At 35.6% G+C, this 25,980-nt stretch overlaps 1 protein-coding gene across 6 annotated transcripts in view; it reads right to left on the bottom strand.

Annotated features, from left to right (window-relative positions):
* Glurib (Glutamate receptor IB) overlaps positions 1–25,980 on the bottom strand; it is a 237,272-nt gene that overhangs the window by 12,892 nt on the left and 198,400 nt on the right. For all 6 annotated transcript variants that reach the window (XR_014437301.1, XM_083091753.1, XM_083091754.1 and 3 more), the window contains 7 exons: positions 7,180–7,312; positions 6,270–6,390; positions 3,744–3,905; positions 2,071–2,286; positions 839–946; positions 436–546; positions 225–345 (listed from right to left, as the gene is read on the bottom strand). Coding sequence is in view for 5 of the 6 variants with exons in the window: in XM_083091753.1 (XP_082947879.1) it covers positions 225–345; positions 436–546; positions 839–946; positions 2,071–2,286; positions 3,744–3,905; positions 6,270–6,390; positions 7,180–7,312 (972 nt within the window). In the remaining variant the exon portion in view is untranslated. The remainder of the gene's footprint in view (positions 1–224; positions 346–435; positions 547–838; positions 947–2,070; positions 2,287–3,743; positions 3,906–6,269; positions 6,391–7,179; positions 7,313–25,980) is intronic.

Here is a 25,980-nt window from a genome sequence, read left to right as displayed (position 1 = left end):
TTGCTTTGACGTTAAATATTGTGTAAATATTGTATGTATTAAATTTGTATAGTTATAAACTTACATAATACATAAATATATATACATAAATTTATTAAGTATATTTTTATATTTTTATATTAGAAATTTAAATTTAATATTTTTTTATAAATATTTAATTATCATTAATTATTCTTATGTGTTAATGTAATTTTTAAAAGCAACTTTTGCTGTTACAAACTTACATGATATGCCTAATTTTTTGGCGATGAGATCAGCCAAGTCTTTACAATATCCTTCATAACTATCATTTCCAACTAATACTTCACCAGTGTCCGATATTTTCCTCATTATATAAGGTTTGTCCTATACAATTAAAGTTATAATATTAATATTAAACAGTTCATGTTAATCTTATACAAATTAATTAAAAACATATCAGTTATAGAGATTTACCATTATTGTAGTAACGATGTAAGTTTTATTCTTCTCAACTTCATGAGGACGAAGTCGCACATATTTTGCGGCTATGGCTTGAAAACCAGTTTCATCGGTCCACTCGGCGACCTAGAACGATAAATCATACGATATAGTTCTCTTAATGTAAATCTGTTGGAATAGATATTGCGAGTTTGCATAAGAAGAGAATACATTCAGAGATAACAAAAAAGTATATGATAGTAACTATATTACACAGATATTTATTTGGAAAACAATAATTTAATTGAAACAAAAGTTATTTAAAAAATTTTAAATTATGAATGATATAAATACATATTATTTTGTGAAAATATATATGTATATATAACGTCAAATAATTGTTTATGTATATTTTTATGAAGCAGTAGTAAAGACTCACTTTCACCATAGCACTATTGACAGTCATTTCGACGACATGAAGCGTATAATTTTGTCGTCGACCATCGTCATTGAATCGTATCTCTCCCGTTAGCCCTTCGATTTCAACCTGCAAATGAATAAACGAATCGCGTATTTCACATTTATATATACAGCTGTAGAAACAGATATGATATCTATTTACTTGTTATCATGTATGTTTACGAAAGAATAAAAGAAAAACTGTAAAATATTATAAATGAAAAATAATATAAATCTCTCATATGCTTTTAATGACAAAAATTGTAACAAAATATATTATAAAAATATATTTGGAGAAAATTAATAAATATAAATAAAATAAAAATAAATAAACTTTTCTGTATTATTGTTAGTAATTAATTTACTATAGTAACAAGCGAAATATAATTCAATTATGTTATTTATCATTTAGTAGAGAAATTTAAGAGTGAGAAATTTTATTTTCGAATGAAAACAACGATATCGTCTATTAGAATTTATTGGAAAAAATCGTATTGACCGTAATTTTTTACAATATTTTTTGTTGTCATCGAATTTAATATTGACATGATAAATCGTCAAACGGCAGCGGATTAAAAAGCAAAAAGAGGGTACAAAAATAACGACATGTGTACGTAAGGGCGGAATGACGGAGGACTATTTGACGCGAACGCAGGAATTCCGTTAGAGTCGGAATAACCGCCAATTACTGTCAAGAGCAGAGATACGTAGAGGAGGGTCCCTGGCAATTTCGGTCGCCACGGTATTTCGCAACACATTGAGTACCCCTGTCCTTTGAATTGCGCTTCGGGAATTTGAAAACAAATTATGTAATAGGCAAATAGACGCATAATCGTGTACATATTTGCCTATTATTATTAAAGTATAAATTCTGACAATACAATAGTGTTATATAATAATGCACAACTATATCAAATCAAAAGCCGAAGTAGTAGAAATCTTCAAAATCTTACGTGCAAAAATTAATGCTAATTCGCGCATTATTATATTTATTTATTTAATTATTCGCATATTATATTTATTTAATTCAATAGATTATAATGGGTAGTTTTTGTTGAATTAGAGGTAATATTTTGTAAGAAAAATTATATTATACATTTTAATAATTATAATTATTATGTATTTACTTATACATATATTTTTAAATTTAATTTACAATAATCATGAAAATTTTGAATCATTGTGTTCTTCTTATTAATAAGATTGAGTTACCTTTCTTAAAAATTTCGAGATTTTGTCGCCATGTTCCCACGGAGTGACCCAGCCGCGATTGTTGTAGCAATCTAAAGTTTTTGTTCCGTTTATGGGCTGATTACTGCTTGGAGTTCCTATACGTCGTGTATTATTTTTATCAGTTCTCTTTCTCAAAAACTTGTTAAAAGCTTCAACCAAGACGAACACGGCGTCGTACATCAGAGCGGCTTGTGCCTAATTTTGACACATGTAAAATAAATTATTTTAGATGGAATTTACATTTAAGTATATTGATTTTCACAAAGTTGGAGAGAAAAAGGAAAAAAATGGACTTTCTCTTCAAACTTTCTTTCTCTCTCTCTCTCTCTTCTTCTTTTTGCTGTTTATCGCAATGTATTGATTTTCAAAAACAAAAAATGAGAATTCGAAAAAAAGTGTTTTAAATCTTTCCTCTCGTGCACAGGATCCCGATGAGATCAAGAATTTGGCGAGATCGAGAAGGGGATTTATCGTCATGTGAGATGTACGTAAATTCGCAGAGACTAGAGTACCTCGGGCACTTCGCCAGTGTTGGAAAACCGCGCTCGGTGCTCGCTGAATATAACGATTGAGCACGATAATCGTTGCATTAGATTGCATGCAGCCTGTCTCCGAGAGAGCTTTTAGATCCATAGATACTGCGTTACCCAACCTTATCCAGGAAACCCGTTAGCAGAGTGTATCCATTTTAAGGATTATAGACGCCCCTTTTTGTGGTACAGCAAAAATCATGCAAAACAATCGAATATATTTCTCAGTATTTGCAAGACTAGACATGAAAATAAAAGTGACAAATAAACGTACAATAATTATAATTGTTAATTCATATTCATATCGTATACATTTCGATAATTAATCAAATGTAGCAAATAAATAAGATCTCCCTTCTTGAAAAAAATTAAATCAAGATTTTTACTTCAGTAATAACACACTACATCTCGAGTAATTGCGACAAAATTTTTTAATGATGACATATAAGCACATTGCAATTCTATATTTTTTATTTCAATTAATTTGGTCGACCTAATGATTATCGCGAGACGAAAAAGTGTTTCGTGCAACATCGTATGTACTAGAGAGTTGTGTCGCCGCGCATCGTTAAACACTGGTTAGTTTTTGTTGGATCTGTACAAGAACCTGGGAAAAAAATGTTAACGCGCGGACGGAAGAAGAGTCATTAAGAGAAACGTGAAACACGGTTCGTGCGGTATGGTCGAGCGAGCGGCACTTTATAAACGGGCTGAAAAGTCCAAGTTTCTACATGCGGGTGCAGTTTAACAAGTTTGGTCTCAAGCCACTGTACACACAGAGAGAGAAGGAGAGAGAGAGAGAGAGCGAAAGAACGCGCGCGCGAACGGACCGACACCAGCAATGATTCTTGTTTGATTCTAGTTCCTCGTATGAGGAACTTTCGTCGTCGTCGTCGGTCGACGACGACGAAGAAACCTGAGAAAGTATTCGGACCCACTGAGGGAAAATCGCTGCGCTCGAGAAGCGAGGATTTCGCACAGTTTTTTCCCCGGACGCAAACTGTGGAAGTGGCGAGAAGCCCCTCCGACGTCGGCGGAGGACAGACGTCGGGTGAGGAAAAAAGGACGATGGAGTCTCGTAGGAGAGATGCTGGATATATACGTAGATATATATATACGTACGGAAATGGATTCACGACCGGTTTGAGATATGGCGGGATCCAGGCGATGCCAGCCGGCCAGGAAGTCCTTGACGTGAGGTCGAGTGACATCCACGATGCGAAAGCCCGTGATGTTGATGGCGCCAAACTCGATCACCTCGCTCTCCCATCGGTCGTCCATTATCTGATTACAGCGAAACACACGGGATATTGATATATGAAGGAAACGCGTCGAGTGCAGTCTGTGAGATGCGCAGGGCTATATTCTTGCTCGCTTGTGTGATAAAAGGTTGTTATCTTACTCCTTTCCGTCTTCGATGCTCTAAGGAGACGGTATATAGCCTCGCGAAGGCATCCGCCCAACAACGAGGTCCTTGATCTTTCGTCTTGTCGTGTCTTCAAAGTCGACTCGAGGACGGGCACTCGAGTCACTGTTATATTATTACGGCGCGTTATTACCGCGTTTCCTTTGTTCCTTATGAAAAACGTAATGGGACTGAGACTCGATTCCAATTCGGACCTGCCGTCCTATTTAATTACTCGAGCTCGAATGCAGCCCCGCTTTAGTTTTACGCTGATATTGCCGCTGTTACTGCGCATTATGCGCGACGCGCGAAACCTCGAAATAGTGAAAAGCTCGTCGTTCCTGTTAACGTGCGCTAGTTTTTTCGAACGAGATGGGAAGGCAGGGGGAGGGAAAATTGATACGTCTGCGTTTCGTTATCGTAAACGCGCATTATGCTTGCGAAATAATAATAAGTCCAATTAAAATCGAGATTACTTATTTTCGCGATCGTTAAACCAACGAGCAAACTATGGAGAACAGATTTCGTTCGAGGGTGCCAGAAACGAGTATGATATTGAAACAAAGGTTTGGAAAACGCGCGTAACAAACAATAATTTCGTTCACAAAATTAAGCCAATAATGTCCAAATTATTAGATTCGTTATTATTAGAATTTTTCGCAGCTACGGCTGATCCGTTCGCTATTTTACTACTGCGCGGTTAGCTACCATCATCCATCAAGCGACTAGAGATAATGTATGGTCGTTGTATTAATGTTGTATGCGTGTTTAACTTCGTCGCGAATGAGTTCGGCGTGTTACCAGTTTAATTTGTCGGTCTGATATCACCGCGTCCGCCGCGTTGACTTTTGAACTTTTGCATCCGCGTTAGGGAGCGGATAAAGTTTTGTAATATCCAGCTTCACTAGTTGTTGAACAACTATTAGTCTTAAAAATCCGGGCTTAAAATATTGAAAAAATAAATACGGAGATGAATAAACGCGAAATAATATAACTTTAACAAGTAGAAGATTTATTAATAAATTCTCCATTTTATAAACACTTTTATAAAACGAAGAATGTATAATTAAATTAAAATGATGCGATAAGCTCCAGCAGTAAGTCAAGGCAATTTAAAAAATATTTATTTTCCAACTGTTTATAAATTATAATTAATAAAATGTAAGAAATTGAAGAATTTTCGCTTCATTTTGGCTTAACGTAGCTTTTTTCCGTTTTATTTAAGCAAGAGACTAGAATTTTGTGGATTTATAAATGTGTCAATAGGGATTTACATGTGAAAAGCGATATTATCCAAAGAGCTAGTTAAGTCGTCGTCAGCAATCGTCTTCTGGTCGTTGAATCGTCAAGTCCGATGGACGTGAAAGAGAGAAGGAAGTAAAAGCAAAGGATGAGAATTGCGGAAAGCAGGAAAATGTGCGAATCGACACGTCTACGCCTTGCTGGCGCTAAGCAACCGTTTCGAGAACGACGCGATAAATGACAATGGCGGTGCCTCGTAGAAACGGAGCACTAGAGATGTACATGCAGGTATGTACAACTATCTTTGCCGTCGTCGGAGTGTAATGCCGCCTGTTCTTCTGCAGCAACTCGCTGGAAGCCGCTAAACACAAGCAAACTGTCCTCTAAATTCTAAAGTACGGAGGAGACATCACCGACGAAGATCTTGCCCTCCCACGACGGAACGTTTCGTGTCAGTTTGAGCGACGGGTTCTCGGTTGTTTCGAAAATTTCGGCATGCTGCGAATTAATCTCGTACACCAGACGGTATACAAGTGAGAGCACTTTCGCGTAGTAAAGCGAAAGTCACTATTTTGCATACCGCATATTCTCCAAGCTCGAGAAATTTACGAAAATTATGAAATTATCAATTTCTAAATAAAAAAAATTGTGTATTTATACCGCATATATGACGTGTAAGAAAAAGAGTTTTCTTTATTTATTTTAAGATAAGATATTTTAAACTTCAATTTTATGTCTATGAAATATTTAAATCTTTTCCTTCTTTTTTTTATAATGTAATTACGTAAAATATAAAAAACACCTTTTATTTGATATTTAAAATTTTCGTTAATAATTTTTTATATATTCGAAACATTAATATATACATAGGATTATTTAGAGAAACTACCCCCTAGAGAAACTACCCTATGCAAGCGATCATTCTTGATGCGAAAAATTTTATTCGAATAATGAGACTTGGAAAAATTAACTACAAAAGGGAATTTTATTTCGCAACTTACCAAGCCACTCAGCAGATAATGATACGTCCTCTTTCCCAAAGCTATATCCCTCACGTGGCTCACAACAATATCCTTCGCCATATCCGTCGGACAGTCGAGCACGACGTATTTATTGCTCCATCTAAAAAATTTTAACATGCTTAAAATGATTTCGGAAAGAGGAGAAAAAAACGTTCGCATACGCGCGACATTGCATTTTCCATCGGAAAAGCGACATAAGTCACGCGCGCTGGTTCGCCACAATTCACGTGTCCGCGTTAACGTGCGGCTTTGTCGCATTTGATCGATGCACCGCGAAGTTTCCATGCTCATTTCGTTTGTAATAATTGGATATTGTATGGCAATTTGTAATAATGCCGTTGTTTTCAGTTACTATTACTATGTTCGGTCAATTCAAACTACCGTCATGACAATTACTCGCTGTTGTTGATTACTTGCATCGTACAAATGTCGTAGCCGCTAGTGAATTGTAATGCCAAGCACGCGGCAACTCGTGCTATGATCAGCCTTATCCGTCACATTATTGCCATTTGCAAAATAACAATTGTGTTAAAACATTACCGAGCATAGAGATAAGATTAGTATTAAAAAATTCTTAATTATTATAATTATTGTACTATTATTCCACATTTTTGCGTGTAATGTAATTTTAAAATATAAAACAAATTTTTGTAAGAATAATTCAAAATATCACATATGACATTATTTAATTTTATCGAGGAAACTTTTATTTGTCTTTATGATATCCGATACAAGACTATATCAAAGCGTATGTTTGTAGTTATGCTGCGTACAAGAGAAATAAAGGGAATTTATCGTAAGATTCATAACTAGGTATACCAAGTACTGATTCCGGAATTTTTAGCAAGAGGCGTATTCCTTTTATGTGTTTGAGCGAGAAAATAATTACCGGTTAAGTTCTTCAAGACTCCGTAGAAAATCAATCGCCTCCGACATATTCTGTATTCTCTTGACGGTTTCGACTTGAAAGGACTCGTTGCCTGGTTTCAAGCCCTGATAAATCTGCTGCAGCCTGAGCAGTCCTGAAACCCACGAGCGTTTAATTAAATTATAGGAAACGCTTATATGCGCGTTCCACGCTACATGGGTTCGACATAGGCTCGGTTACCACTCGTCGATGTATGCGTCTTCCGAAAATTACATACGCACGATTGCGCGTTACATAGACCGTGTCGTAATTCATTGGCAGCCTCTGTTCAGTCTGCGGTTTCTCGCGCAGTGTGAAATATCGCCTGTCTACGGTCTGCGCCTCTAAGTTATAGAGAGTGCCGTAGATTGTTCGATTCGACCCGCCTCGTATTTTTGGCAATGACAACATTTAATCGCGTCGTAATGCGGCTCCGCAGTATGTGACTCGTCGTTAAAATATCAAAATGTGATGCATTCTTCGGAATATAGCCTATAGAGAAATCTGGTTTTATATTTCTATGGATAATGGGGGGATGTTCGGTATAAGTACATACTTCTATGTAGCATTATATGTTTCGTTTTAAATTATAAAAATGTAATAATGCAACACGAGAATGTATATGCACACAGAGAGAAATAAGAAAGTCACAATATTCATATCTTATAAAAGTAATAGGCTGTTGTTCTTTTTCAACAATGCTTAAGAAATTGGTTTTTAAATAACTATGGTAATTGTGCGTGTTTTTCTCTCTCATTTCCCACTTCTCCGATTAACTTTGCGGACTTAAAAAATACATCGCACAGAAAATTGAAACATAATAGTCGCTCGAAGTACGTATTCGTATATCCTTTTATAAATACAATAGATGTACGTGAGAACTAGAGAATACTTCTCCATAAATCCGTGGAAATTGCTAAATCCGTAGAAAGAGAGTCACCGATCTTTACAAATATATACATATATATATATATATATATATTCACAGATCCATAAGCACATATAACCATACAAATACACGCGTATTGCGCTCACTGTTTCTGGCAAATATACAGAACTGTTCGAATTATATGCAGTACGTTATCGTGAGATACGATCAAATATCAGTAGATGCTCACGCGCATGCTGCGAGGTACAACGGGAACGAGCAGAGTTCAGAGGCTAGATTCTGATCGGACATCTCGTAAATTCGGAGGAATCTACGGCATGATCTGTTACAAAATAGGGAAGCGCTATTTTAGTCGCGCTCATTGCACCCCGAAGCCGCGCCAACGTTTTAACCGCCTACCCTTCGGCACACTTCGGACCATTTGCCCCCGGCATAACAATGCACTCGAACCCTCGCTCCTCGCTCGTACTCGTACTCGTACTCGTCGTTACTTTTACGATCGCGATTACTCGGCGTAAGTTACGACGTAAAGAATTTTTGCTCGTGTCGCGGTCCCGCGATGAAAACATCGGCCGGGAAAATACCAGCGGGAAAAAAGATTGGCAAGACGCAGAACGACGCTTCCGAACATCGCGGAACTCGAAAAAAGAACAGTTATGAAAGAAGGGAGAACTTTTACACCAGGGAGAAATATGTAACAAGAACTGGGTTCCGTGATTCTTAAATGCGTTTCTTAATATTTCTCGGTGAGCGATGTCTGCTTCGGAAAATTAAAATTGTTTCTATATTAAAAATTTTTGTGATTTTATATATTTTACACAAATATATATATATGTATATATGCTTATATTATAAATATTACAGCTATATGTGTTGTATACATGCCAGATTTTGTTTTTCACGAAAATAAAACTTGGCATGCGTACAGTTGTAATATTTGAAATATACTAAGTGTATATTTGTTCTAAATATATAAAATTGCAAAAATTTTTAACGCGGAAACTATTTTATATGTTGTGCTCACATGTGTAAAAGAATTAGAAATTAAGACTTATTTTGGTATAATAAAATATTTTATACTATGTTTTTAATTGTGTGTGAAAATATTATGTTAGAAAAAAAGAAACGCTCTTTGGCTGTGAATTTTTTAATATCATTAATATTAATATTATTTTATCGCGATTAATCAATTTATTTTCTCTTTAGAGGATTTATTTTTAAATTAAATAAAAATGGATATATTTATCACACACACATATCAAAGAATATATTTCAAAATTAAATAAAAATATCTGCTCCCAATTAAAAAGTGACCACTATAACAAAACAATAAAAAAACGAAAAGCAATAATGTAGGTTGATGCGAAGCCGGATGCAGTAAACATGCAAGACATATATCTCTTGTAATATATTTTTTCCACCGTCAGGCATGAAAAAGATGATCAGGTTAACGAGCGCAAATCTAACGAAACTACAAGCGCACATGTATGTTCGCTCAAGTGTTGCAAAAGAACTTGACATTTCGATGAGTACCATTGCTTTCTCACGAACACCATTTCCACTCCAATTCCAACCCTTTCTCTCAGCGATGACTCTGGTATAGTCACCGTTGTCTAGCTCAAAAATCACTTTCTTCCACACACATTAACACTGCTCTATATTTGAGTTGTCAACAAGTAGTTTAAAAAACGAAAGAATCAGCGTGAAATATGCTTTCATCATTTATGTATTAATTGAATATTAATAGAACACTTGTGTATAGAACATAAAAATAAGTTTTTCAGAAATAATATTCAAAATTAATTGTGTTAAATGCGATTCTATTATTCTCTCTTTTCCCCTATATAATTTATCTCTGATTATGTCACGATCAATTATTATTTTTGGATATTCTGAAAACAGAGACAAATTTTTAATGGAAAAACAAAGCAAAAATGATTCAGCAATTCGGAATTTAATTGCACCAGATTAACATAATAAATTGTCGCGATGGACTTGTATCGAGAGTACGATCTGCCACGTTGACATAAGGGATAGAATTTTTAATTACGCCAATTTATATTTTCTGATCAAACTATAGTATCAGATTCTTTTGCATCGTGGCAAACTTGTGATTCGTCGTCGGATGCACAATTTGTCTGTCTGTCATCGGAAACTCATATAAACTATCTCGTTACTCGACGTGTTTCACACAAGCACCGCGTACAACTGGTGTATATGATCCCTTTAGCTGTTATACTCGACTTCTAGCAAGAACAAGAGACGACAGTAATCGCAAGGTTGGCTTTGAAGTCCCGATGCTTGTTTGTAAAGCGTACGTGCACACATATTCATATTGTCAGAGGACATAGATCTACATGTGCGTGCGAAGTAAGCAATAATTTTGAAACTTTATAGAGGACCGGGGGGTGACTCTCCCGAGGCGAAGCTTTGATGTGTCGTCCGTTTCATTCGCGCAACAACGATCTCAGTATCGTGAACTTGGGCTATTTACGATGCACTAAAGAGTTTATTTGGTCTTTCAGTAGCATAAAAATATTAGCAGCGAGTCTTTAAATTAAAATAATGTTTCACTTTGAGTTACACGGGAATTTAATAACGTGTACAGATAGACATATGATGTTTTTGTTTATGGAAGATGAATTAAATTCTCTCCCAAATATAAGTCATATTTAATAAAACAACGATATTTAAATTCTAAATTTCTTATGTCGTATCTGCTTAAAGTGGTAAATTTTGAATAAAAAATGGTATGTACATACATATACTTTAATCATGATATTGTAATTTACATTTTATATAAGTTGTAATATTCAAAATTTGTCATATATTGACTTTCATACAAAAGTTAAACGTTTTCTTTTTAAATTAGTAGTATAAATCCATTTTAAGCAGACACGACATAAGAAAAAAATTTAGAATTCAATATATCTATATATATACTTCAATTATAATATTATATTTTACATTTTATATAAGTTGTACTATTCAAAATTTGTCATATATATCGATTTTCATAAAAAAGTTGGATGTTTTCTTCCTAGATAGTAGTATAAATTTATTTTGAGCAGACATGACATAAGAAATTGAGAATTCAATATATTAATATACTTTAATTATGATCTTATAATTTACATTTTACATAAGTTGTACTGTTCAAAATTTATCATATATATATATACTGATTTTTATACAAAAGTTAATCGTTTTCTTTTTGAATAGTAGTATAAATCCATTTTAAGTAGACACGACACAAGAAAAATTTAGAATTCAATATATTTATATATATATATTTTAATTATAATATTATATTTTACATTTTTTATATAAGTTGTACCATTCAAAATTTATCATATAAATCGATTTTCATAAAATGTTGAATGTTTTCTTCCTAGATAGTAGTATAAATTTATTTTGAGCAGACATGACATAAAAAAATTTAAAATTTAAATATCATTCTTTTATTCAACAATTTATATTTGGAGAGGTATTTAACTCATCCTCAATAGTAGGTAGAAACTATCATGCATCTATTTGTACGCATATTAAATTATTACTTAAATATCATTGTTTTATTCAACATGACTTGTGTGGAAAGGTATTTAATAAGCATTGTTTGTCATATATATTAGTTTTATGTAATCGATATAATTAATTAATGTACATATATAGAATCACACCTTACACTTTTTTAAAATAGCACACTTTATTTAGGACTATATTGCAATTTACATTTTTCGCATAACAGAAGTAACTCGACATTTGTAGTTTTAATATCGTGACAACATTCGAATGCTTATACATCTCGTAAATTTACGTGAAAAGAAATTGACTTGAAGCTATCAGGCACGTGAAGCCATGACAAGATGCAATCCAATTGTACCCAATGACATTCAATATGTTCCGATTCACGAGGCGACCTGCCGACTTCCGTGTCCCATTTGTAGCCAGGAGACGACTAATTATCGACGCGTCGCCGATGTCGATCGGCAGGTATAGAAAGTGAGCAGAGAACAGATCTAGTGTGCCTGGACATCACCCCCTTGCGCATCGATTGTAATATTTGCAAGTGGTTTTCTCTCTCTCCCTCTCTCTTTCGCTGACAGATAATCAAAAAATACTATCTATCGGTTTTTCGCGTTTTACAAATTATATCGCGAATAAGCAAGTAATATTCAAAGTTTTGTATGAAATGAAAATCTACAATTCAATACTTAATGTTATCTTTTTCGGCATTTTATGCATTGAGAATTGCAATGCAAGTTCTGAACGATTTCTTTAGGGTAACGGCAGTTTGTTCGTGAATTGAAAAATTAATTACGAAAAACGATCTTTGTGGAAATTCATTCGACCGTAGTTTCATAAATTGGCATGTTTGGCTTCGGAGCATTTGATAGTCTTCATTTGATTTGAATTTTCTGCTTTTATAACTGATGTAACGTCGAAATCGCGGTACCGTCGGTTATGGAAATATAATATTAAATATCTCTTTTCAGTTATATAATAATAAGCAAATGATACAAATTTAACAGAAAATGTACTTTCTAATTAAGCTTGGTTTAGTCTATGTTTAAAGCAACCAAAGGTGATTAAAATTTGAGGTTTCCTTTTATTCGTTGTATCGTTGAAACAAGCAATTAATAATATATGTAGATTGAGCTATAAAAAATGAACTAAATCCCAAACTATATATCGTGAAATAAAGAAGGTCGAACGTAATTAATAAACAAAGCACAAGATATTTATAAATAGTTTAATGTATTTTAAGTCGCTACAGTTGAAAAATTATAAAACAGAATAAGTTCCGCAACTTCATATTGCATTATATCAATTAACGGTCTTGTTTATTCTTATTTCTCTTTATTTATTCTTCTGTACTCTCGTTTATCTTTATTTATTCTCCTTTATTCTTGTTTATTTTTATTTCTGAACATCTGTCGCATGTATTTGTCAGGTATTGAATATTAAAGTTTATCGACGCTTTTAAATCGAGATTCCAATATAAAGAAACATTTTTTCTCTCGTTTTTCTTTAAAAGGGTAACTGTTTAAGGTTTTTCCGCGCAACGGATCGTCGTTGAAGGAGTTCGGTGGAGGACTTTTTCCTATCGAAGCGTTCTTTTGAGACTGTTGTAGCCAATAAATGCTTCAATAACCTTTTTATTCGATAACTATCTTCGCAGGCGTGATAATTTGATTCTGGCGCCTCGTATCTGTTGTTATGTGCTTAAGTGCGACGTAGCTGGGACAAATACGCGCCGCCGTTCTTCTCCTCGTCCATTTCTCGTAACTTATTTTCGCCCGACTTACACTAAATAGAAGTCGGAACTACTTCTGGAGCGGGTGGATGCCTTAAGAAGCAGTTCAGCAACCCGCGCTGCACTGCTTTCCAACTTCGACGTAAACTTCTTTTTGCGCAAACTTCGGCCATGTTCTTCGCAATTAGCGTCGTTTTCATCGCATCGATTGTAATCGAAATTTCATTCTTGTATGCAGAAACGGCCAATTGAATTATGAAGGTTGCGTAATATAATAAAATGAAATCTCGAGTGCGGAAAATAATTATCAAAAAAAAAAATACTATTCTTCTAGAATTAACCCAATGTCGTAATAATATTGTTTTTATCGTAAAAATATTAGTTACATGATGGAATGAATATGAAATACACGATATGGAATAGTATGCAGAGATGACATATATATTGCACTTTTGAGAATTCAACATAAATCTTGAATTTACATATTTTTGACACGCGTACGAGGGTGGCATCATACTAATCTATTCGCATTCCGACGTCGCATGTAACCCGACGACGTCTACATATATAGAGAATGCAACCATCTGCGATGGCATAGACATAGACGTCCCTCGGGCAGGCACGCGGAAATCAGTCTGGTACGGTGCGCGAGCAATCCCGTCTGCATCCTCGTGCAAGTGGATGACCAGCGGTTTCTCGTGTCGCGTACTCGCGTACTTGCAGACGAAAATGCCGTCGAGACTGCCGGAAACTAACGTCGTGATGGCGAAACAGGCAACGCACCATCCCCGCGTTGTGATGGGACTAGAATCGACCGATGTCTGATTGTACCTATGTACGACGAGCTGAGCTTAAAGCGGAAGACGTCTTGTTACGCGCGAAGACGAAATAAGGGAGAATCTGTTCTCTCTATTAGGTGTCTCTTCCGAAATCGGCGACTTTCGCGAAATAATTTCACTATCAACGAAATATCGTCTTTGATGTATGCGATTAAATATCCTGACGATTAAAACTCTGATAAAAATTCTGTTAAAGTAATTAATGAACGGGTTATAATCAGTATTGACTATCCGTCTACCAATTATCCGTCTAACCCATTAGAGCTCTATATTATTTATTATTATATTGCAGGCTGAAATTTATTAATTCTTCTCCGTCAGATTTTTCTTTCTTTTGTAAAAATGAAAATTTTTATCAGAACACCGGGTATAAGGCAGCTCGCAAAGCGTAGAAATACCACGTGCATTTATGTGCAACTCGATTTTATCGAACGATCCATGCGATCGTGAGTAAAATTTTAAGCGAAAACCCGTCCTCGTGGTCGATACATTTCAGGCAAGCTATCAGAAGTCTCTGGGGCGTATAGACTACCTTACATAGAATATGCCTGAAATATACCGACCGTCAATTAAGCATGTGTAAGTCCTCGCGGAGTTGTTGAAATTTTGTGGTCGTGAGCTTGCAAGCTTTTCAGGCTCTAGTTAGCTGTTTAGACAGATATTTATTGATCTCTCAGAGTTTAAGCCGCCTTTACGTGTAATTAAAATTATAATATGAATATATTCTTGCATACTTAATTAACACACATAAAGATATAATTGATATAAATTAATTGATTGATTTTAATTGATTATAATTGATTTTATATAAAGAAAATTGGAAAATTTCTTAAAATTATTATTTCGCGATGTTTGATGTTGCGAAAACTTACTGCTGTATCTTTCCGTTTGCTAAAACGTTAATCCAGGTTATTAAATAAATAACATTATATTATTCAATTGGATATAACTTCGCTTTGGCATTTATCGATATATTTAATTTATGAATTTTTAACATACGCACTTGTAAATATCATAAACATTTTTATGTAATTCTGTATCTAAAATTACTTAAATGTATCAGTAGATTAAACAATATTAACGAATGTCGTCGAGTGGATTTTCACTTTGAATCGAAAAACCGATTAAGGTCTGTCTCCATATCTCACCACGACGGACGGTTTGAGGTAACATCTGTGGCAGGCACGTCACCTAAAGAGAGACCCAAAGAGTCCGTCGAGCCGGAATAACGGAGGTTGTACTGATTAGTGTCCTATCACGTAATCGTCCTGGAGGCAATCCCTAATACCTTTGTCTGTTCTTAATCTGACATACCGTTCGCCTTAAAACTAAGCTATTAGGTGCGGAAAGGGAGATTGACAGACGAACGGAAAGAAAACCAACCGAAGGAGATCCGCGGCTTCTGTTTTCATATCTTTGTCCCAATTACTATTCGCGATGTCGGTACGCAAACTTGAATAAAAGCAGCGGATGTCTGAGACTTCCACTTCGAAAAAGGATACGGTTTTCTTTCAAATTATAAAGTTATAAGAAGGAAAGAAAAATAATTCGTGATTTATGTAAAGTAATAATTAGAACTTCTTTCTGTCTATTTACATAGTTCAATAAATTTCGATCTCCAGGATGTACATTATTCATCTTTGCCATATTGATTCGAAAGCCGATCGCTATTTGTGACTAGCACTAACGCACGATTCCATCATAGAGCGCAGGATGTCGGATGCAATGCTTTATCGCTTCCCTCCTCCCTTCGCCGAAATATTCGATACAGTAAACAAGTAGAAGTGCTCTGTACTTTTTAGGCAATGGATCGGATGCACAGGAAAAAAAAGAAGAGAGCGAGATGGAGAGAGCGCTCCATTGAAATGTTTTACGTATGTCCAATAATTTCGAAATCGTTTTTCAAATTTTTTCAAAGGTTCAAAACCTTCCACGTTTTCGAAAAAAATAATCGAATTTTCAAACAGCGTGAAATGATTTATTTTTTTTTGTTCAATTTTTCTCGAGTACACGCCAGGTCTTTTTTTTATCAATTCAATTAATGTATCCAAATAACTCGCAACACTGGGGGCCTCTGCGGAAACAAGCGGCGGAAAGTGCCGTAGCATCGACGGCTCTCGAACGAGTAGCTATATCTGGCTCGTTTGAAAATTGCGAGCGGGGTATCGATTTGAGTGCCGTCACTGGCTGTCGCGCAACACGATCGATCACCATCCGGTCGTTCGTTCACACCCGCGATAAAGATGCCGCGCGAAGCCAAGTGGTAGCAGGTGTCGCGTGGCGTCCACCTGCACACCATACGACCAGCTGCAAGCCGAGCTTATTATCTCGCTACCCGTGTTCGCATTTAAAACCGGGGAAGGGTGAGAGGGAGGCGGGCGGACCTCGTGCAATAACCGCAAGAACCGCAAGACCGCATGATTTTCCAGTCGTTTTAATTAGCACCTGTCGCCGGCTACGGACGAATCGCACGATGAACTGTGCGATGATATTCCGCAAATACCGCGCGGGAAAAGTCGCGGACGAAAAGTCGGTTCGCGATTGCGTTCGGGAAAAATAAGAATACAAAGATGCGCGTCTTTCATCTCGCATCGTTCGCTTTATCAGCGCGGTAGTTTCTGTTCCTTGCATCTCTCGCCGCAAAATCGTTTTACGCAACGTTATGGAACTTTGTCGTTGATAGCGCACGGTAAATATTTACGTCTACCGCGTGGGCGTTCTCGCCGCAATCGTCGAGTTTGCGGGGTAATTGGAATAGAACCGCGAACTTTCGCGCAAATGTTAACGTCGGACTTCGAGCGCTCGGTCACTCACGTTGAGCGTTAGATTGATCGCGGGAATGTATTAAAAATTCCCATGCAAATTTCTCAAATTATAGTTGTTTCTTCGCAAGAAATATTTCAAGCTCGCATTGTGACAGAAGCAATTTGATAATTTTACTCGCTGTAATGTAGTTTTGTACTTTCTGTATTATTAGAGATTACATAATTATTTTTATGTATTATTTTTTTGCATATTATTATAATGTATTATTTATATGCAAGAACACTTTTATATATATGGGAGAATTATATATAAAATGAACTACAATAAGCACACATAAATTCAATTAAATTTAAATTAAAAATAAATTCATGAAAAAGAAAATTTTTGAGGTACATTTGTAATTTAGATAAAGGATCGAATTCACATTCAAATGGTGAAATTTTTTCTCAGTTTTTAATTTTAGGGAAATAAAAATATTTTTAATTAAAGGAAATATAAAAATATAAAAATTACTGAGATACATAAAAGAGAGAAAATTATTTATATTAAAATAAATTAATTTGTTTTAATTGGAAATTAAATGTAATTTTATATATACCATATAAAGTTTAAAAATTTAATTCTCTATTAAATAAAAATAATATAATATAGAAAATTTTAAAAATTTAAAAGTTTAAAAAATAAAAAAGAAAGAGAAATTGTAAAATTAATCACGTACAAGTGAAATTGTGTTGTTATATTTTCTGTATTTTATTATAGTGTGTATATAGTATTATTTCGTAGGAATTTTAACATTCTAAAATTTTTGTAAATTTTTCTAATTTTGTGTGATATTTAAATATATTTTAAAAATAATGTTTACGGTGAATATACATGATGATTCAGAAATACTTGTACAAACTTTGAAGATGGTGCTCCACACTTAACAAGAAAAATATCATATATACATATATCCAGAAATGTTTGATTTATGAATTATGATCGAAAGATATACTCACTGCTTTTTACATTCATTTGCAACCAACCTGACGTCTTTGAAAGAATGCGATGGTCTATAATCCGATATTTTCAGCGTATATTGAAAAAGGTAAAGAATATTTCAAATATTTGCTGTGAATTATGAATAGATAAACAATTGAATAAATTGAAAATTTATTAAATTCAGTCATGTATCATTTTAAATATATTTTGCCAGTTTGAAGTAAAATTTGACACCAGTGTTTTTGTCGCATTGAACATAATCATCTTTCATAGAGTCATAGTAATCGCAATAGGGCAATTAATTGGGTCAACAAGTTGTTTTATAGATTGTACTTCGAAACCCAAGCGTTGAATGTAATCTTTTGATAACAATTCATAAACCAGGCATTTATGGACATGTGACATTTCTTTCTTGCATGGTGAACTCACCCCTAAAGCGTGTATAAGTATTTCTGGATCACCCTGTATGTTTATGATAATCGACAACTGCACGGTCTATTACACTTTATATTATCTCTAGAGATTTGCGTTATTGTCTGTAAACGCCTAGAATACGCCCATAATGTTTAGCACAAGTTGAACGTTATCAAGTATCTTCCCCAATTCTTCAACACACTCCAGGACACCCCATCGCTATTACATACCCCATTTTATTTATGACCGGCGACAATCGAGTATCGTGCGATTAAGTCCATCGATTTCTCGGATCGTTCTCCCTCCAAATGGGCCAGATCTTTCAGCCCCGCAAATCGAGCGTGCCAGAAAGCCGATCGACCCTCGGAAGTCGAGAGTCGGAGTGCTCGTTCTCGTTTCGAATTCGGCTATCTGCTCGTAATGGAAATTACCGGCAGAATGCGCGGCGCCTACCCCGAGAGATATTCATTTTGAATATTCGACGATTATATGTATGCACCGGTAGAGTGTACACGCGTTTCTCGTGTGCCGAGAATTTTGCGATTTAACATTACACCGTCAATAGTCGATATTTATCGCCGGGGCGTTAGCCCGACGCTCTTATAAAATAAAATTCCGATACGTTTCGCTCCCTTTTCTCCTCTTCTCGTACCAAGCTGTCCTGAATTCCACGCGTTCCGACAATACTCGAATCTACCTCGTAAACCGGCTACGCTCGTCGCAACATTAAACGTCAATTTAGTTCGTAAACTAATTCGCAACTGTGTGCGGTGAATTCTCGCTGATCCAATCGCTTCGAAAATGCATATTATTCTGCACGTTAAATTTTAAAATACATATCACTGTACGATTCAGATGAATTAGAATTAAATTGAACTTAATGAGAAATATAATATGTGTAAAAGCGCGCGAAGATTTGTATAAAACTCGCTTTAACGAATGATTTTGACACGAGTTCAACGGAAGATTTCGACGATTTCCAACGTCAAACTTACTTTAAATTTTGCGCAGCTGGCTATAATTGCCGACGAAGTAGAGTCCGCACGCAGCATTCATCACGCTCTTTTTTTTCACAGGTTTCTCCCATTGAATGGCTTATCCGCATTTTCGTTATTTTGTGATGAATGCCGCGCGAATACTAACGATATATACGTGTGTTTCCGCACACTTTATATCCCGAAGTGCACACGAAAATTAACCAGACGATCACCCTAGCATGTTCAACGAATGCAAAATTTGCGGTTCGAATTTTAAATGTTAATGCGATCAACTTTCTCTATTTTCTCTCTGCATGCTGCTTGTTAGCGAATTATGTTTGCACTATCTTTTGAATGGCATCATCATATTGCATCGTATGTCCATATTTGGTTCCAATTAAATGCACAAAATCATATGTTATATACACATATGGAAAATGAATCAGATATTAATGAAATATCGGTCAATATTTATGTGCGATAATATATATTATACATATTTTATCTTTATGATCAATAAATAGTTTTAATAAACATATTTTTTGAATATTAAATGTATAAAGTAAATTTATTCAGAATTAAAATTATATTGAATAAAATGCAACTGCGGCATCGAAAACTCAACTTTCAAGAGAAATCAAACTTTGATTTGTTAACCATTGTTATGCAAATCAAATGTCATTAAAAATTATGTTATTGTTGTAAATACAGTTTGCGTCGAGAAGTCATTAAAATTACCTAAAAATCAGGGAATTAGGAAAGAAAAAAATATTGTTATCATTTATTAATTTTATATTAATTAATTTATTATAATGTAATTATTAAATTCATAACTTTTTATTCACTCATTAATTATTTAAACGATTAAATCGCACCTCTCTTCCCTCATTTATATCAGCATTAAAAGTGATTTAGTATCTTGCGCGAAATGTCAGATCGCATTGTGCAACATGTCAAACGCGGCGAGAGCGAAGCGCGCAGCAATCGGGCAGTTTCGTTGCCACAATTGACCGCACTCACTCATTCCAATTTTCTTTATAGTTATATCCGATCGACGGCATGTGCACGCGCGATTTCGCGATTTGATCAGGGCAGGCCGCGAATTCCGCGCGAAAATTCGCCACTCGGCGACGCGGCGCCGAATTTTCAATGAAGCCCCGAAAACCGAATTCCGACTATCGATAATCAGTTTTCGTATCCGCTTTAACGCATGGTCAACAACAACATGCGCAACGGCAACGGGCATTTCAATGAATGGGGAAACGCCGAATTACGCGGTTCGTAATTAGTGCCGTTAAGCCGCACGGTAATCACGGTGTATTGGTGTCACGTTGCAATCGCGCTATCGGGAAAGAATATAAATTGTCTATCTCTCACAACGTTTATAATCTGTAATTAGAGCCCGCGTGTGGCTGGCCGGCTTTGCGTCGATCGTGTCTACTGCTTAAAACTGTATACGCACATGCGGCTTCGAATCACGCATTAATACTTTGCTGATAGAATTCGTCCGCTCGCCAATTATACGAAATGACACCGACACCGAATATCGAATCGCGGGATATATTCGCGATTGAATTCGCGAGAACGTTGATATCGAGTATCATTGCATTTTCGCGATATTAGCGGAATTTTTTTTCATAAATTCATAGAACATTGTCCTTTGCCTATGGATGAGGGAGAATCGTGTTACGTGCAATTGGTCGTATGGCAAACTGGACTCGCGCGCAGGATGAAGCGTGAGCGACGCATCGCTTGTCTTCTCCTGTATCACTGAATTTTTTTTTGTTTATCGTCGCGTCGATACGCGATACAATTCGGCGCGGGTCAAACGGCCATCATTCTCGAAAATAATTTAATCGACAGGTTGTCGATACGGAAATCGTCGCGATGCAGCTGCGTCGCGTGCCGTTTTTCTCTTGTCACGCGTTTTTGAGCGATGCAATTGTAAACGCGCGCAAACGCCGGGAAAATTGGAACGGGACGCGGATCGGGGCGACGCTGATATCTCTCTCGCCGACGTCCGTTTCCGGGACGCGGAAGGACAAGCCGGGGCGGTCCGGATTAATCCCCGTTAAGCCTGAGTTAAACGTCATCATAACCGACCATTATTGCGAACCGCTTAGTGTCGCTCATGAAGGTAAATAGAATATTCCGCGCCAGCTGGGATCGTTCGACCGTAGAAATTAATTCCACCCTTCTACCGGGGAGAGTTTATCGGTAGGGCACGAAGCCATCGTGCCGGACGAATTGCGTCGCACTCGCCTAGCATCGAAGTTATCTTAATGGAAAAGTTTCGGGTCGCTCTTTCTCTCCGCTCGTACCGATTGACGCAACAGTTGAACGTACCAATTATGGGGGATATTGCCTTCGCGCGGTCCGCTGGCGAGACGGAAAATAACAGTGAATTATTGAGGAGCAGGAAAGCCACGGGAGACCGTAATTTCATTGTTGTTTCAAATGGACAACTATTATTATTATAGTAGAGAACGTGACCGCTGTTTCGGTTAATGGGTCGCGATCGTTAATCGCTGGTAACCTGGCGTACATCTTATTGTTAGCGTCAATTTTAGCGACGACGCGATCGCTGCAATAAATGCGATGAAAACGGAGAATTTTGCCGCAATCGGCGAAACGTTCAGACGTCAAGATGTCATGAAGAGAAACGAAAATTTGAATGGATAATTACCACGTGTCGTGGCACATCGTATAATTATACGCTATCATACAATTATATGCTACAATTACGTCTGATAAACGCAATTTTTGAGCTCGCTGTTAACTGACATATATATTAATTAAAGATATTAATTAAAAATTCATGACCGAGGCGCGCGGTCATGCAGTTAACGAACTCGCAGATAAAACTGCGCTTTCCGTCTTTGTTGGCGGCTCAGATTGGGTGTGGCCCTTGATGTAATAATTACAAATTAGAAAGTCACTTTCTTCGGAAAATGAATTAATTTTTCTGTCAATGAACGGATACCCAAAGCGATTTGAATGTCAAAAATTTTTATATTAATATTCTCCTCCCGAAACAAAACAAGCCTTTGTACTTGGATATCCCCCTAAAAAATATAATAAAAAAAAATGTTCGATGCCCAGCAGCTGCTATAACGAAATTGTCGCAATGAAATGAGTTCAAAACACGCGGAATGTATCTGATCGATATAAGATGCCCCATCGATATAAGAGTGAAAAATTATGCATTGACATTATGGGGTTAAAGCGCGTGCATAAAAATTTCCCGAGGAAATAAAGAGCCTATCAAATTGATCTGTTTGCGGATTTGTTTGCGCGGCGCAATATCGCAAATCCATTTATCGCGATAATCGCAACGCGGAAATTATCCACTGCATGCGACTCCATCGCGAATTCTGCAACCGGACGGCGAATGTCGCGTTTGATTCTCCGATTCCGTCCCGTCGTCAGAATGCGGAAGACCACATGAGCGTAGTTACGTAAGCGACGCACGGAATGTCCCGGTGCGAAATGTCCCAGGGAAAGGAAGGGAACGCGGCCGAGCACGTCGGTTCGAGACGAGCAATTTTTCTGCACCCTACTCTTTGTGTTTCCACTCAATTACCGGCATTACATCGCCATGGGTCGAACAATAGCATCGCGAACGCGGACACGAAATACACTATTGTAATATTCGTAATAATGTTCTAACTATCGTGTGCGTATAATTTATGGAGTTGCAATAAATTTTTAAAAGAAGAACGCGCTTGATGAGAGAATAGTTTGACTAAAATTAATAAGATAAAATATAATGCCAAAAAGAATGACATCAAATTTATGGAAGATTTTACCCTTCGATTAACGATTTTAGATGAAGTAAAATAATTGACATGTAATTACAATTGTAAAAAATGCGATTTATATTTTTACTTCCTAAGTAAACATTTACGCAATTCTTTTTTACAAGGGAATCAGAATTTCCCAATTCCCTTATTAGCAGAAGAAATTCAACAGAAGCACTCTTAAAAGACTCATATCATTTTGTAAATGTTTCTTAATTTGCTACAAGATTTAAATAATTTTTCTGATTACTTTATTTGACAATTTTACGTTTATTTTTATAATTTTAAATATATTTAGATGATATGAGTAAATAGAGAATATCAGAGAGAATTTTCTTAAGAACTTTTCCTAATTCTGTTGTTCCGTAATTAACTAGTTACTTATGTTACTTGGTTATGCAATGATGAACAAAGCGTAACAATTTGCTTGGCAAGTTTATGTGACAAGAATTACGAATGTCGACGGTGCGCAACTAATTTCTGACACGTACACACCCTCCGTCTTCATTTTTCGCTGTAACTGCAGCACTGACTCCGAAGGATGCGACTTGTGATAGTCGTAATAAACCTCGACATTGATATCTTCGTCGCATTAGTTTTACGCTTGCCTGACAGTAGATATTACATTGTTACATTGTTGAAAAATTAATATAATTTTAGAAAATAATATTCTATATTTATGAATTAAATGTTTACCAGGTATAATATATGTACATCTGTATACAAATGTTTACTAGATATGCTTATGTATATATGTTATATTTTATATTTTATTTTAAATATTTATATATCTTGTTAAAATGATGAAACGCTTCATCACGATCTGTTTATTGCATGATATTTAAAACGGAAAAAATTGCGTATCTCTCCCTCTCTCTCTTTTTCTCTGTCGACGCGGTATTAAAAAAATTTTGTTTCCAATTTAATATATAAAATAATCTCTTAATTTGTCGCAGAACGCTAGACTGAACTTTTCAAACCTGGATGAAAATTTTTATACTAATTTTAAAAAATATACGCGCGACGCGGGGCTTAATCCGTTTGACGTGGTAATAACTGTTACGTCGGGACATTCTGTCAGTGTTGACGTATATCTCTTTTTTAGTTAATTCAATATATTCACTACGTAAAAAGAGATTGAATAACGTAAAATGCCTATTATATAAATATATATATATATATATATATATATATATATATATATCCGTGATTAAATTCTTATATAATTTAATTCGAGTATTTTTCGGATTAGCTTAGTAAAGTGGACTTACTTGAGAAATCCGGTTTATTCTAGTTGATAATTTATGTAAGCCGAAACCTCACTCCTAGTAGTAAGCTCGAACATATGCCCACTATTTTCACGAGGTAAACATGCAACATTCCTTACATAAACAAGCTGCAAGAGCAAAACAGACCGAACTACGCAGACTGTGTGTTGTCTATCAAGATCATATCGTTGTAATGTACTCACGAGTTGTAATTCTATGCTTATGTAATGCATATAGTATATCAGCAAAACAATAGGATGCTATTAAAAGTATAGTTATTATATTTCTTCGGAAATTTTTGCCATTAATAAAGGAATATAAAGTAAAATTGTTTGAGCGCATTTGAAGATGCACTTTATAATAATATTAATACAAAAAACACTTATCAGATGAAAAATAAAAAAGTCACATATGTAATATTTTCATGGAAAGAAAGAGTAATAATATAATATTTGTATTTTTTTTCTAAATATATCATGTATGTTATATAACAAATTTTAGTTAATAACTTCAAAGTTATGCTTCAAATGAAAAGACAAAAAACTTTTTCTAGTTGAATATTACTTATTTCAAATTACTAACTAATATTATTTATTTCTTTCAAAAAATATTTGTCTATTTTTATGATTAATGTACTGTGAATTATAATTCAGTTATACATGATTTATAGTAATTAGTAATGTAAGTGTGATTATATATTTTCTATTTAGCAGACAACATCTAATTGTATTAAATATATATTTAAAACACTTTATTAGATTCTAACAGAATTTACGTGTGTTTCTCTCTTCGAGAAAAATAATTTTTCTTGACGCTGTTGAGTGAAAAACAACATGAAGCTCTCAAGTTTTCACACATTAACACATTACTTATAGAGTAAACAAATATCGCAAAAATATCGCAAAATTCTTTCATAAAATTATTTTATAATAATTTCAGAATGATTACATATATATAAGAGATATCATAGCAACACACATCATTTACTGCATCATTCATAATGTTCCGTTTCAATATGCATTTAATATATTGTTTTAATATACATGCATTCTATTTTAACATATGTTTAATATACATTTAGTCTTAGCACTTGCAGTCTTTCTTAGATCAACTCTTTATTCGAGGGAAAATGACAGTTACAGCAATGGATGCGCAGAAGACTATTTTAAGTGGAATGTGGCACATCCACAGAAGGGGCTATTAGATCAGAAACCGCGGCAGAAGGTGGTCGAACTCTCGAATGCCGTGTCTTGCCGGCGATGGTCACCGGTGGGTGATGTTTATGTCCATTTGAATTCCAATTAATGGCACGTCGAGGACACTTTGGAACGCGTGACATATCGCGGCGCATTGTTCCGCCGCCGGACGGAAATGGTGACCGGAGTCGGGCCGTTTAAAGGGCTCGTAGGATCGATCGCGCTCTCTCTCTCTCTCTCTCTCTCTCTCTCTCTCTCTCTCTCTCTTTCTCTCTCGCGGATCTCTCTTCAAAATAAAATCCTGCGGGAGCTTTTTCATTATCTCGTATTTCCACAAAGCCCTGCGGCTAAAAGAAGCGACGCTGGGTCGGTATTTTATAGGAACTCGCTGCACCC

The sequence above is a fragment of the Camponotus vicinus genome, unplaced genomic scaffold (genome assembly GCF_025532165.1).
Source record: "Camponotus vicinus isolate PSW18456_S1 unplaced genomic scaffold, iyCamVici1.0 SCAF_2, whole genome shotgun sequence".
Classification (NCBI taxonomy): Eukaryota; Metazoa; Arthropoda; class Insecta; order Hymenoptera; family Formicidae; genus Camponotus; species Camponotus vicinus.
This window is presented reverse-complemented; position numbering and strand designations above follow the sequence as displayed.